Source organism: Octopus sinensis, linkage group LG6, assembly GCF_006345805.1.
Source record: "Octopus sinensis linkage group LG6, ASM634580v1, whole genome shotgun sequence".
Classification (NCBI taxonomy): domain Eukaryota; kingdom Metazoa; phylum Mollusca; class Cephalopoda; order Octopoda; family Octopodidae; genus Octopus; species Octopus sinensis.
Window position 1 is genome coordinate 34,261,796 of NC_043002.1, and position 14,974 is coordinate 34,276,769.

Consider the following 14,974-nt stretch of genomic DNA (forward strand, 5'->3'; position numbering starts at 1 on the left):
CCAACCAAAATAAAAATTTCAATTTTTTATGATTCTTTTACCTACATTATTCAGGACATCAGCATTTATTTGAATTAACTAAATTCATAGCATTGGCCCACTTGAGTTAGTTCATTTAGCCCATTTTCTTTAGGTATGTATATGCCTTGTACGTATATAACAGTCATCAATGAACAATTTGTAAATTATAGATTTCAATCTTTGGCGCAATGCCAGCAATTTTGATGAAGGGGACACGTCGATTACATCGACCCTAACAGTCAACTAGTACTTATTTTATACACTCCAAACGGATGAAAGGCAAAATTAGACTCAGCGGAATTAAAACTCAGAACGTGAAGTCGGACAAAATGCCGCTAAGTATTTTACGATTCTACCAGCTCGCTTCCTTAGCAATCTGTATATTAAAGTGTCTTCGAAGGCGACCGGATAAAATTCTTTCGTCCGTCTTTACGTTCTGAGTTCAAATTCCGGCGAATTCTTCGGGATGAATAAGTACCAGTCGATCACTGGGGTCGATATAATCGACGTACCTCCACCCCGAAACTGCTGGTCTTGTGCCGAAATTTGAAACCGATATTATATAGTGTCTTCTCTTACATCTAATGATGGATCTTTGTGGTTATCGTCACTCTACAATTGTGTTCCAGTTGTTTTCAAATTTGGTATATGAATTAAGCTTTGTATAATAATTATGAAAATGAAATTTATTTTCCCCACAAATTCATAAAAAGTTATTAGCCTTTAAAGTTTGCAAAATTTTGGTTATTTTAGCCAATCAGAAGTGAGTATTTTGCGCATGACCGTGAAGTTCTGTTAGCATAGTAAGCAAAGAAGCACCACAAGTTCCATAGCTGATTGTGAAGAACTCTATTTCCATAGTAACCAAAGATGCTACGCAAGCGCATAAGGAGTGTAGCCACAACGTGTTTGCTTTCATAATACAATAAAACCACAAAGATCCCTAATGACTGCTATAGTTTAATAAATTGCAGTTCTTAATGTTGCTTTTATCATTGTTCGCTGGCAAGAAAAAAAATCATTATTTGAAGACTAAAAAAAATTATTATTGTTCGCCGACAATATTTGGAGCCAAAATAAAGAAAACTGATCTCGCTGGTCACAATGACGTCAGGCAGCAGCGAAGCAAGACGCGAGGTGCACGTGATCATCGAACATTTTAAATCGCTGAAGTAAAGCTTCCGTTTTCTCTTTAAACAACCGACAGTTGTTAGAAATTTCATACTGTGGAAATTGTCAACACACAGCCTTTTCTCAGTGGGCCTACATTTAGAAATTCTGTTATTTTTATTTTTTTTTCCTTGGTATTTGTTTTTGTTCAGTTTCTTAACGTTGAATCTTTCGTATACGGAATTCGATTTTAGGTGTCAGCTTTTGTGTTGGTTCATACGAAACAAGTGACAAGCTTTCATTAGGAAATCTAGTGATTCAATTTCAACCCTAACCCTCGTTTTTAGATTTAATCAAGATTTTGAAATTTTATTGAAAGTAACGAGAAGACCAACCAGCTCATGATTCTTAGGAGTGAATACGGTAAGATTATCACTTTTCTTTTCACATCATTGTGTCTGTGAAGTGTTGGTAATAGAACACAGTGTTACAAACAAACTATATTAAGAATGCACTCACCCATATATATATATATATATATATATATTATATATATATATATATATATATATATATATATATATATATATACATACACACACACATATACATATTTACAACTTAGACACATAAGGGTATCTATACTCACATACAGATATACAAGTTTACACCTGCATACATAAGTATAGCCCTATATATCTATGCAAACAGGCGGATACACACATGTATCTATATTTACATAATAAAGCTTAGACAGAATCTCAACAATAAACCCATATATCCATACTGATTGTCCATCAAAATCCGACCACGATGCCATCCACTCTCTTAATTGGTGAGGTCTTTGATCTCTGAACAATCGTATCCTTTTATTTTTCTTTAGTTACTTTTTCGAATCATGCCAACTTATAAGAGCTAGTTTCCCAGTTTCATGGCACATATATATTCCTCACCTGGACGGAACGCCGGTATGCCGCAGGATTACTCATTTTTGCCAGCTGAGTGGACTGGAGCAACATAAAATGAAGTGTTTTGCTCAAGAGCACAAAGCGCAGCTTGGTCCAGGAATCGAATTCACAATCTCACGATCATAAGTCCAACACCCTAACCACTCAGCCACGCGCCTCCACACTTCTATCCTATCCCCATCCTAGATTTTATTGCTGGTATATGGTATGTGATAGTAGTGGAAACCATGGTTACATGGTTCCATATCTCCTGGCATCTCTATCAGCTGGCATCCTTCTACAGTTTTCCAACATATCATCCTCCATTTCCAACACATGATCCCGGCTTCAATAGATACCGCTAAATAATGAACAGCACAAGAGTCCCTATCTTCACACAGATACCGCTAAATAGTCAACAGTAGCATTGTACATTTCCTCCCTAACGTACTTGCATTTCCTCAAAGCATTCTTCACTAGAACATTATAACATTTCTTTGGTCCTGAAACAGAGCGGCGAACACTATACAAATGGTGGTATCTCACTTTGTTGGGTAGCTGGTACGTGGAATCATCTTTATCACGTACCCTAGCCACTGCAACTGGTACTGGGTGATCATGGCCATAGTATTTTGCCCGTTGTTCTCTATAAGTAAAGTATTATATTATACACGCGTGCACACACACACACACACATAAACACACACACATACATACACACACGTGTTGGCATTTATGTGTTTAATTCAACAAAATCACTTAAAACAAAAAAAAGGGTAACATCACCTTCCCATCAATAGGCATCGATAACATTAAATATCTGACTAGAACATGAACAAAGTACTGGGGTCGTCGATATGAAGGGCTACATACATCCTTAAAAGCGGTGCTCCAGCCTAGCTGTAACCCAATGGCTAAACCAAGGAAAGAATAAAAAAATAATGAATATACTATGTAACACCAATGAGCAGTCTTCAAGTGTTTTATAAAACTGCATAAAAACTGGAATTAAGAATATTCTTTACATGAAGAGAACGGGTAGAGTTAGATTACAGACTATGTTTATAGGTTTTCCTTTCTCCACTTCAGAATAGTGGGTTTAGTCCCTCATCAAATGAAAATAACCCTGTTGATATAATTCGTAAAATATCACAGAACGTGTTCTATGTACCAAAAAGTGAATCAGTTGTAATTTAATACAATGAAATGTTTGTTCCGTTGACAGCTTTATTGAGGAGAAGGCGGTCTATAGAGACAAATCATATTTACAATTTGGACGAGGTCGCAGCTGATGACGAAGAAATAGGTAGGTACTTGTTCATACATTGCATTTATATTGTATTTCTTCGGTTCATAGGTATTAAGTAACAGCAGGTCGTACACCGAAAGTACAATTTCACTTCCCTTAAACCGCAAAAAAAAGGAAATATTTAAATATATATATATTCTGAGCATCATCTTCGTTACACCTCGATTTAGAAATCAAACTTGTAACCCTGCTGTCATTAAGAGAAGTGCTTATCTCCCATCTCAATAACTGCTGTCAGGGCATTTCACGTGTTTAAACCTAAGATAACTTATGAATGAATTACATGGTACCAGCATCGCTGAGGTCCGTTTTGATAAATTTTGAAGGATACAAATATAAAGGCTGTCTCATAATGACGGGTGCATTTTATTTGTAATATTTGTAGGGCAGCGAGCTTGCTGAATCGTTAGCACGCCGGGCGAAATGCTTAGCGGTATTTCGTCTGCCGTTATGTTCTGAGTTCAAATTCCGCCGAGGTCGACTTTGTCTTTCATCCTTTCAGGGTCGATTAAATAAGTACCAGTTACGCACTGGGGTCGGTATAATCGACTTAATCCGTTTGTCTGCCCTTGTTTGTCCTCTCTGTGTTTAGCCCCTTGTGGGTAGTAAAGAAATAATTATTTCGTTTGCCGTTATATACTGAGCTCAAATTCCGCCGATGTCGACTTTGCCGTTCATCCTTTCGGGTTCCGTAAAATAAGTACCAGTTACGTACTGGGGTTGATCCAATCGACTGCCCAACACTCCCCCAAAATTTCGGGCCTTTGCCTAGAGTAGAAAATAATATTTGTAGGGCAGCGAGCTGGCTGAATCGTTAGCACGCCAGACAAAATGCTTAGCAGTATTTCGTCCGCCTACAAGTTCTGAGTTCAAATTCTGTCGAGGTTGTCTCTGCCATTCATCTTTTCGGGGTCGATAAAATAAGTACCAGTCGAGCACTGGGGTCAATGTAATTGACTTACTCTCTCCCCTAAATTCACTGGCCTTGTGCAAAAATTTGAAGCCAATGTTTGTAGGGCAGCGAGCTGACAGATCGTTAGCACGCCAAGCGAAATACTTAGCAACATTTCGTCCGACTTCACGCTCTGAGCTTAAATTCTGCCGAAGTCGACTTTACCTTTCATCCTTTCATCCTTTCGATAAAATAAGTACCAGTTGCGTACTGGGGTAGAAGTAATAGGTTTACACGCCGCCCCCCCGAAATTGCTGGCCTTGTGCCAGAATTTGAAATCAATATTTGTAATATATGTTTTTGTTCCAGTCCGAGTTACGTTTAAAAAGTGTCCCACCTGTGTGAGACTCCTCGATATACATAGCTCCTATGTAATGTATTAATCAAACCATGGAGGAAGTTGCAACGCAGTCGGTAGACGTAGAAAAAATCGCTGCAAAACCTCCCTCACATACAACATCAGTCTATAAAATAGTTAAATATTCAGATAAAGTCAATATTGGTCTCAAATTTTAGTAGAAGGCCAGTAATTTCGGGGGAAGCGGCTTGTCGATTACATCGACCCCAGTGCTTAACTGGTATTTATTTTATCGACCTCGAAAGCATGAAAGACAAAGTCGACCTCGGCGGAATTTGAACTCAGAACGTAAAGACGTATGTCTGCACGATCTGAGTTCAAATTCCGCCGAGGTCGACTCTGCCTTTCATCCTTTCGGGATCGATATATTAAGTACCATCGAAACACTGGGGTTGATGCAATCGACTAGTCTCCTACCACCAAGTTTCAGACCTTGTGCATTTGGCCCAGCGTGCTAACGATTCTGCCAGCGCGGCGTCTTACGACAAGCTTATATTGAATAGAATATCCTCTCCACGAAAGGCACAAGGCCTCAAACTTGGTGGGAGGAGACTAGTCGATTACATCAACCCCAGTGTTTCGCTGGTACTTAATATATCGATCCCGAAAGGATGAAAAGCGCAGTCGGTAGTTAATAGCGTCAGCGCCTTCTATATCCTCCCTGGATACTAAAAAATATCACAGTGCCTCATTATCACTGCTTCATCACTCGGTAGTTAATGATAAAATTTGGAGAGGTATGAAGTAAATGGCTTTTAAAGAAAGATTAATGCTAATCGTGCTAAGAAAGGCACAAAATGTTTAGTTCTGTATGTTATTTAATGGATCTACGTATACTGGTACACTTCAGAAATACATCAATATGGCTATGCTCATATCAGGAGCAGGCATGAATTTGTGGTTAAGAAGTTCGCCTTGCAACCACGTGCCTTCGGGTTCAGCCCCACTGCGCGGTATATTAGGCCAGTGTCTTCTACTATAACACCGGGCCAACCAATGTCTTGTGAGTAAATTAGTTGACAGCAACCGCGTGAAAGCATTCGTGTGTGTGTATGTGTATCTATGTATATATATATATATATATATATATATATATATATATATATATATATATACACGTATGTATGTATGTATGTATGTATGTATGTATGTATGTATGTGTGTGTGTATGTATGTATGTAAGTATGTATGTATGTATATATATACATATATATAAGTGTATATATATATATGTGTGTGTATATATATATATATATATATATATATATATATAAGGTAAGCAGAGTTAGCGGTTATAGTAACCGATTAAGGGATAAAATATCCGTATTTTATAACTATCGGTATCAGTTACCTTTGTTATCTCTGAGCATGGGTATGCAAGCACACTATGCTCGTGGGGTACAGGTAACAACATAATAAACAAAAGTTTATCAGGAATAAAATTTAAATAACCAAAAAATGAAGAAAACTTTAGATCAACAAATAAATCAATTGGACCACATCAATTAATACAAAATATGACATAACATTTATGGGACATAACAATTCTTACGGCCGTTTCGGCTTCCAATGTCAGTCAGTACCTACGAAAAAAATTGTGAAAATAATATTCTTCATAGGATATTCGAACTAGTAAATGTAGCTTCATGAGAGTGAATACAAAAGCGTCCGCACCCTTTATTTACTTCTTTTTCTTTTTCTTTTTAATTTACATATCCATTGAATCGGTTTTAACTTTTGCCCTTGGTTCAAATATAATTGACCAACTATACAAATGGATAGACTTTGTTCTGTCCCATTGCGGACAATAAGTGGTGTTCTCCCTAATATTTCAGTAAGTACACTATCATAAGAATCCTACGGTATTGTTTTGGATATATATCAGCTAGAACTATTTACGTGTCCTCAAATGATTTAAGAGCCGGTGTTAGTAGTTCAACAAAAGTAACCGATGGATAAGTATCAGGTTTTTTAGAAAATAAGTATCGTAAGTACGGTGGATGATTTGTTCGACTAAAACCCTTAGAGGCGGTGCCCCCCAGCATGGCCGCATTGAAGTAGATTAAAAATGAATAATAACAGATAAAGATCATGAATCAAAATTTCAAAATAGCTTTCATAGCATCCATTTATGGCAATTTTAAAACATCCTCTTCTTGCTATACTTCTGATCAAGGAAATTAAAAACAATTTATAAGTAACATTATAGTCACGATTGATACGAGTAGATTACAATAATACCTCGTCCTGTGTCTTTCAGAGATATATTGGAAGTGTACCAGCAACTTATGTAAAAATGGGGCCAAATGCTTTGAAAGAGGGCCAGAATTGTGGTGTCGGTGTCCGAAAAGATACACAGGAACGTGGTGTGAGATAAAACGAGGTAAAACTATTTATTCGATTCATGAGTTCAATTTTGAACTATGAGTAGATCAATGAGTTCACTTCTGAACTATGAGTAGTAGCAGATATCATTGCCTTAGTATTTATCTTTCAACTAGTGTAGTTCACAATTCTCTTCCGATTTCTGGTTGTAATACGCTTACTTCTCTTACATCGATAATACTGCTGAGAAAGACATAAATGTCTTTCCTTCGTATGTTACTTTTATGACATTTTGTATCTACAAACGCGTTATTCCATCCTATAATAACGACCGATTTGAAGCAATGTAAATTTCATTGAGTGTGAAACCAGCAATCCGATTTTAGTTATAAGTTAGAAATGTTTTATCAAAATTCTTAATGGCCTCTTAAAACAACATGTTCAGTTTGGTATCCAAGACACAGGCCCCTACAAAGCTTAAATAAACCTGTCATGGTTATTACTGCTGTTACTGCCGCTGCTGCATTCTAAAATATAACCAAAGATATTTCCAATTTGCTGATAAACTATCACTCACCAAATGACAGTGAGAAAGAGATGCATTTAATAACAAATCCCATCTCTAAATATTATATCACATATCTCTGTCATCGCTATAGTTCAATACTTGCTTCAATAGGAAGATGAAACGAATGCAACTTTCAGATAAGTGGCTTCAGGTTCATATCTTGCTTTTCATTTAAGGCAAAACTACGATTAATACAACCGAGGAAAATTAGTTACAGTATTCTTCAACTAACAAGAGTACCAGGGATGTTTGAGGTCACAGGATGGGTTGATGAGGCCATTGCAACAAAAACAGTGCGAGTATTAATAACTACGTTAATAGTGGTAGACTGACAAATATGTTCCAACCGTGAACATTTTGACGGCACTCCGTCGATTGCGACGACAAAAGTTCCAGTCGATCCGATCAACGGGACAGCCTGCTCGTGAAATTATCGTGCAAGTGGCTGAGCACTCCACAGGCACGCGCACCCTTAACGTTGTTTTCGGGGAGATTCAGCGTGACACAGAATGTAACAAAGCTGGCCCTTTGAAATACAAGTACTACTCATTTTTTGCCAGCTGAGTTAACTGGAGCAATGTAGAATAAAGTGTCTGGCTCATGAACACAACGCCAAATACCCTAACCATTAAGCCACATGCCTTATATCCACACAGAATAACTAGCCTCTACATTATTAAATATAACCTGATATGATTTTTAGGAGACTTGGTTGCTATTTCTAACAGGTTCGCAGCAGTGGAGAGGCAGTCTTATCAGTTGCTTGCGTTTTTTTCATCTTTTTACTTGTTTCAGACATTAGAATGTGGCCATACTAGAACATCGCCTTGAAAGGTTTAGTCGAATAAGTCAGCCCAGTAGTTATATGTTTTTAAACCTGGTACTTATACTTGTCTCTTTTGCCGAACGGCTAAGTTACGGGGACGTAAACACATCAACAGCGGTTGTCAAGTAGCGGTGGTGTTGGTGGTGGAGGGATACAACGGACAAAAAGACTCTCACACACACACATATATACACGACGGGCTCCTCTCAGTTTCCGTCAGCCAAATCCAATCACGGTGGTGGTGGTGTGGTGGTGGTTAGTATGGTAGTGGTGACCCACTGGTGAGTTGTTTTTCTCCCTTCACTGACATTTTTCTCAAACTAGTAAGACATTAACCATGCTGGAGCTTTTTCAGTAATTTTTCTTTTGTTATTCCTCAGACTGCTTCACAGTTCCTTTTCTCCGTTAACCTCTGTTCATATTTCTTGGCTTCCTGCAAAAGAAATAAAGCAATCTCTTTTCTGTTATTTCGTTCATGTTATGCAACTAATTGCATAGGTTTCTCTATAGTCGTACAATAGATAATTTATGATTTTTCAGTCAAAGAAGACCCATATCTCTCTGCATTCGTGCTAAATGTGTGTCTCTCTGTGTACCATTTTTATTAAGAAGTGTATTCTAAATGTAATCATTACCTTTCTAGGTTTCATGGTGTAAGCATTATAACATGTTCCTTATATCAGCTTTTTCCTTCCAATCTTTTCTTCCTTTTATGTATGCTGTACAGTTTCTGGTTCATTAATTCTATATATTTCTGGGTTTGTCTTTGGTCTAATTTTCTAATCTTTGTTCCTTTATCTGACAAAATATTGGGTTGTCCGGAAAGTTCGTGCCGATTTATAGTAGCTTACCTTTCGACTTATTTTAGAACATGGTTGGATCCATAAAATAGGATTTGACTACACCTCCATTTAGAACACAGTTTAAGCTATCTTTGCATGGAAGAAGGTTTATGTTCCTATAACCTGTGTTAATTCTGTAACCCTTTAAAATGGAAGATAAGAAAGTTCATTTTTGGCATTTGATGCTTTGGGAACCAGACAAAAATTGCTGCAGCTCAGCTGGAATGTGTTACCCTACCCTCCATATTCACCAGATATTGCTCCTTCGGATTTCCTCTTATTCAGGTCTCTGCAGAATAGTCTTAATGGTAAAAATTTCAATTCCTTGGATGACGTAAAAAGATACCTTGATGAATTCTTTGCCATGAAACCACTGGGAAGAGGGTATTTTCAAGTTAAAGGAAAGATGGAGACGCATTGTGCAACAAAATGGTTCATATTTGGTCGATTAAAAATGTATTGGCAAGTATTTATTGACCTTTTTCTTTCCTTTAAAAATCGGTACGAACTTTCCGGACAACCCAATATATAAAGTAGGTATTTTTATGTATCTTCCGCTCTTCAATCTTTGCGTGGATTTTTCTTTTCCAATTTAATTTCATGTTACTGATTCATGCACTGTCTGTAGCAGTGTTTCAGTGTTTTCAGCTATCAACCACAGCCTACAATTTGATGTTCATATACAAAAGATGGTTGATTGTCTTACTGTGGGATTTTTTTCGCAATTGTTTACCTTATTAATATTATTTACAAAATAATTTTTTACTACTGAAGCCCATAGAAATTTTATGGATTTTATAGCTTGTTACTGTGCTGGTGAAGAGACGACGAATAATAAAGGATATATATATATATGTATATATATATATATATATATATATATATATATATATATATATATATATATATATTATATATATATATATAGAGAGAGAGAGAGAGAGAGAGAGAGAGAGAGAGAGAGATGGGAAGATATGGAAAAGGAAGTTATGACAAATATCAGTTGAAGTACTAACAGCGAAAAATGAACAAAAAAGAGACACTAATGAACCTATACAAACCTATGATTTTAACTCATATGCTCTTGTGCAATTAATTGTCGTTGAGAAATGTTCACTATGCCTACAAACACTACTATGATTATCAACAACAAGCAAACAAAACATAACCACCTCCACCGCCTACATTTTTCTTTCTTTTTGTGCGATTTTCTCTTTCTTGCTCTACTCTTATGTTTTCTCCCGTTATGCCTTTTTTGTGAATGTTAATCTTTTCTCTCTCTCTCTCTCTCTCTCTCTCTCTCTCTCTCTCTCTCTCTCTCCTCTCTCTCTCTCTCCCTCTCTCTCTTCCCTCTTTCTTTCTTTCTGCATCTTTCTTCATTCATCATTATCAAAAACAACATCACCGCTGCTGCCTCCACCACTACCATAACTACCAGCTCATTTCTTATACGATTTGAGTTACTTCTCTTAGCGTGACGCAAATGGTATGTAGGTAGAAACGTAATATTGTACAAATATATAGATAAGGGCGGTAAGTAGAATTGTTAGAGCGTCGGAAATGCTTTGACGTATAAAAAACATAAAAAGAAAGATTACGCTCTATCGAACTGGTAGAGGCGCTACAGCATCAGGGCAAATACCTTGCAGTATTTATTCCGGTTTCTTGCATTTGAAGTTCAAATCCCACAGAGGTCAACTTAACTGTTAATCCGTCCAGTGACATTAAATAAAATAACAGTTTAGAGTGGTGTATCGGTAGAATTATTAGAGCTGTCGGAAGGAATGTCTTGCGGTATTTGTTCCGACCTTTAGCATTCAGAATTTAAAAGCCCCCGTGACATACATAGGTAACGCACTGAATCTGTCACTCGGTTTGACATCATTACCTGGTTTAGGCACCTTTAATACAATATGGTCTCCCCCAAGTTTTAAAGAGGCATGGATATTGTTTATTCCTCCTGATTAAGCTATAAAAAGTTACAAGCTTCTACATGTGAGTTTCAAATTAGCAGAGATGGATATTGTCTTTCAAACGTCCAGTCGATAAAAGAAGATTCAGCCAAGTATTGGGGTCGATTTAATCAGTCCTAATATTAGAAATCAATATTAACATCATAAATTGGGAGTGAAGAGGGAAGTGCTGTCTTCGAGTGACTTTATTGAAAGGTGGGTGAAAGTTGTGAAAATGGCAAGAGTGGATGGTACCTTTCTAAGTGTAAAGCAGTGAGTGGGAGAAAGGGAATTGGGGAGAGCACTTCCCCTTGGTGTTCAGGGAGAGCTAGTCAGTTGAGTTCCTCGATTATCCCCAGAGGTCATCCTATATCGGGAGGACTACATCTTTAACGTCCCCCATTTTTAAACCTTTGATAACTATGTATATTTCCCTTCCTTTAAATTGTATACCGTGTATACTTACTCTTTTCCTTCTGGTTTATTTATTTATTTTTATCATTTCATTATATGTAAACCCCCACACTTTATGTCTGTTTTGTATTGTACCCCCTCATCCTTCACCCTACTAGCAAATAAATGAAATCATCATCATCATCATCACCTTCATCATCATTATTATTATTATTCTATGTTTGACTTTTGCTTTATATTTGTACAAGTTGGCTCCAAGTCTCACCCAGAGACCTCAAGAGACAACAGGTTGGAAGTTATGCCTAGTGTGCCATATATTTGGTTTTGTATTTAGTGTTGTACTAGTGAATGTCTAAAAAAAAATTATCATTATCATTATTATTATTATTATTATTATTATTATTATTATTATTATTATATTATTATTATTATTATTATTATTATTATTATTATTATTATTATTATTATTATTATTATTATTATTCTATTACAGCTGGTCACGAAGGATCATGCACATGTGATGATGGTACTATGCGTAAACTTGCGATTGCTTTCGTTATCCTCTTTGTGTTGTTCCTGTTGTTCTTAATATTTGCAGCATATTTGTACAGAAGAAAACTGCCTTGTTGGTAAGTAAAGACTGTCTTCTGCTCTATTATTCTGTAACCAGTTTTGATCATGACAATAGCGACGGTAAGGGACTAGATACATAGATAAGGGTATATGGATCAAGCAAGCAGCATCTTTGCAATTCTACACACAATACAGCTGTGGTCTTCCGGGGAGATTAAACATAAACATGTTTAATTTAGACAGAAGACAGAATATTTTTAATTTAGACTTTATCAGATTGCACTTTGCTGCCACTTCTAACAACGAATACTCCTTTGAAGACTGCTTGTTAGACTTCTGCTTGCGGGTGTCACACATATTAAGTAGACACTCCATACCAAACTAACATCGCTTCGATGAAGGAAAATCTCGAAAACACTCTTCAATTAGGGATGTTTCCTGTCTTGTTTTGTGTGTGTGTGTGTGTGGTTTTGTTATCATTTTTGAAGGCGGGCAAAATGCTTAGTGGTATTTCGTCTGCCGCTACGTTCTGAATTCAAATTCCGACGAGGTCGACTTTGCCTTTCATCCTTTCGGGGTCGATTAAATAAGTACCAGTTATACACTGGGGTCGATATAATCGACTTAATCCGTTTGTCTGTCCTTGTTTGTCCTCTCTGTGTTTAACCCCTTGTGGGTAGTAAAGAAATAGAAATAGGTGAATGCGGCGAGCTGGCAGAAACGTTAGCACACCGGGCAAAATGCGTAGCCGTATTTCGTCTGCCGCTACGAACTGAGTTCAAATTCCGCTGAGGTCGACTTTGCCTTTCATCATTTCGGCGTCGATTAAATAAGTACCAGTTATACACTGGGGTCGATATAATCGACTTAATCCGTTTGTCTGTCCTTGTTTGTCCTCTCTGTCTTTAGCCCCTTGTGGGTAGTAAAGAAATAGGTATTTCGTCTGCCGCTACGTTCTGAGTTCAAATTCCGCCGAAGTCGACTTTGCTTTTCATCCTTTCGTAGTCGATAAAATAAGTATCAAATGACCGCTGGATCCCAATGTATTCGACTTAGTCCCTCACCTGAAATTGCTGGCCTTGTGCCAAAATGTTAAACCATTATTTTTGCAGTTGTTTTTACAGCTTTTTTTTTTTTGCTGTTATTCTTCCCTTTGTGGTTTCCGTATTCTTGTTGCTGAACATATCTTTGTTCTAGTCATTGCTATTGTTACTGCTTTATTGTTCCTGGTTTTGTTGTTATTGCTGTCGATGTTATTGTTTAAGTTGTTGTTGTTGTTGTTGTTAGAGTTGTTGACATTTTGTTGCTGTTAATTCTGTTCACGTTTTTATTGTTGAAACTATTACTGTTGTTATTGTGGTTGTTATTGTTGTTGCTATTGCTGTGTTTGTTGTCTTTATACTTGTTACTGCTGTTATCATCTTTGTTCCACATTCACTTTTTTCATGAAATATGACAAAAAGGAAAACCTTCGAAGTCACTGCAAATTCCAAAATTACATGTCAAATACTAGTTTTGTTCTTTAGCGCCAGAAGATTTGTAGCCCAAGTTTTTTATATTTCCTCATCAAATTCATATCCACATATCCTGAGCAAGTGTCTTCTACTATAACCTCGGGCCGACCAAAGCCTTGTGAGTGGATTTGGTTGACGGAAACTGAAAGAAGCCCGTCGTATATATGTATATATATATATATATGTATGTGTGTGTGTGTGTGTGTGTGTGTATGCTTGTGTGACTGTGTTTGTCCCCCCACCAATGCTGGTGCGTTTACGTCTCCGTAACTTAGCGGTTCGGCAAAAGAGACCAATAGAATAAGTACTAGGCTTACAAAGAACGAGTCCTGATGTCGATTTGCTCCAGCATGGCCACTGTCAAATGACTGAAAAAAGTAAAAGAGTGAAGAGATATCTGGTTTAGAGATGTTGATAAGCTCACACAGACATCATGTATGTACACAATAAATATTGACGAAGCTGATTGACCATCAGCTACATCGATCTCACGATTATAGGTGATAATGTAAATCTATTCACTAAACGGACTCCGGTAATATTGAAACTTCGAGACACAATCTCCAAAACTACATTTTATTATTTAACTTTGATTGATCAAAGTTCCGAGTTTTCTCCCTTGTTATATCTGACAACGAACTTTTGTTAATGCTGGTTTCAAATTTTGGCACAAAGCCTGCATCTTGGTGGAGGGGTAAGTTGATTACATCGGCTCCATTGTTCAAGTGGTACTTATTTTATCCACTCTGAAAGGATGAAAGGTAAAGTCAACCTCGGTGGAATTTGAACCCAGAACGTGACGACGAACGAAATGGCTTCAAGCATTTTGCCTGGCGTGCCAGCAATTCTGCCAGCTCGTTAATATTAATTAGTTTAGACGCAGGTTTGTAATTATAATTACAATTATTACATTTTTGGTTCTTTGCATTGCCTTACACTTAATTTTTCTCCTTCCCGGGCTGTCCTTTAAATGAAGATTGTTTACTCTCTTGATGCCCAGCCCTTCTCCGCAACTACGCTTAGGACCAGGTACAACGGAGTTTCAGTAGTTTTTCAAAAGCTAGAGAAACACGAAGCAATCAGAATTTGAACTCGAAACAAGTAACAACCGATCAATGAGCAGGGTTAGTTTGTTACCGTTTTGGTTCTAGGCAAAACACATTCCCTATAAAAAGATCTTACATAAATATAAGCTAGCATATTCTAAGCCACTAACGAAATTTAATTAGACCGGAGTACTTCCGCTGATTTCCTCAATTTGTT

The 14,974-nt window shown here is 37.1% G+C and overlaps 1 protein-coding gene across 2 annotated transcripts in view; it reads left to right on the top strand.

Annotated features, from left to right (window-relative positions):
• The first annotated feature begins 1,118 nt into the window (after positions 1–1,118).
• LOC118763876 overlaps positions 1,119–14,974 on the top strand; it is a 20,084-nt gene continuing 6,228 nt past the window's right edge. The window contains exons 1-4 of one of the 2 annotated variants that reach the window (XM_036503820.1): positions 1,120–1,554; positions 3,304–3,384; positions 6,958–7,080; positions 12,118–12,253. In XM_036503820.1, coding sequence (XP_036359713.1) covers positions 1,533–1,554; positions 3,304–3,384; positions 6,958–7,080; positions 12,118–12,253 — 362 coding nt within the window. In that variant the 5' untranslated portion in view covers positions 1,120–1,532. Of the gene's footprint in view, positions 1,555–3,303; positions 3,385–6,957; positions 7,081–12,117; positions 12,254–14,974 lie in introns of both variants that reach the window. The other variant, XM_036503821.1, reaches the window with a different exon arrangement.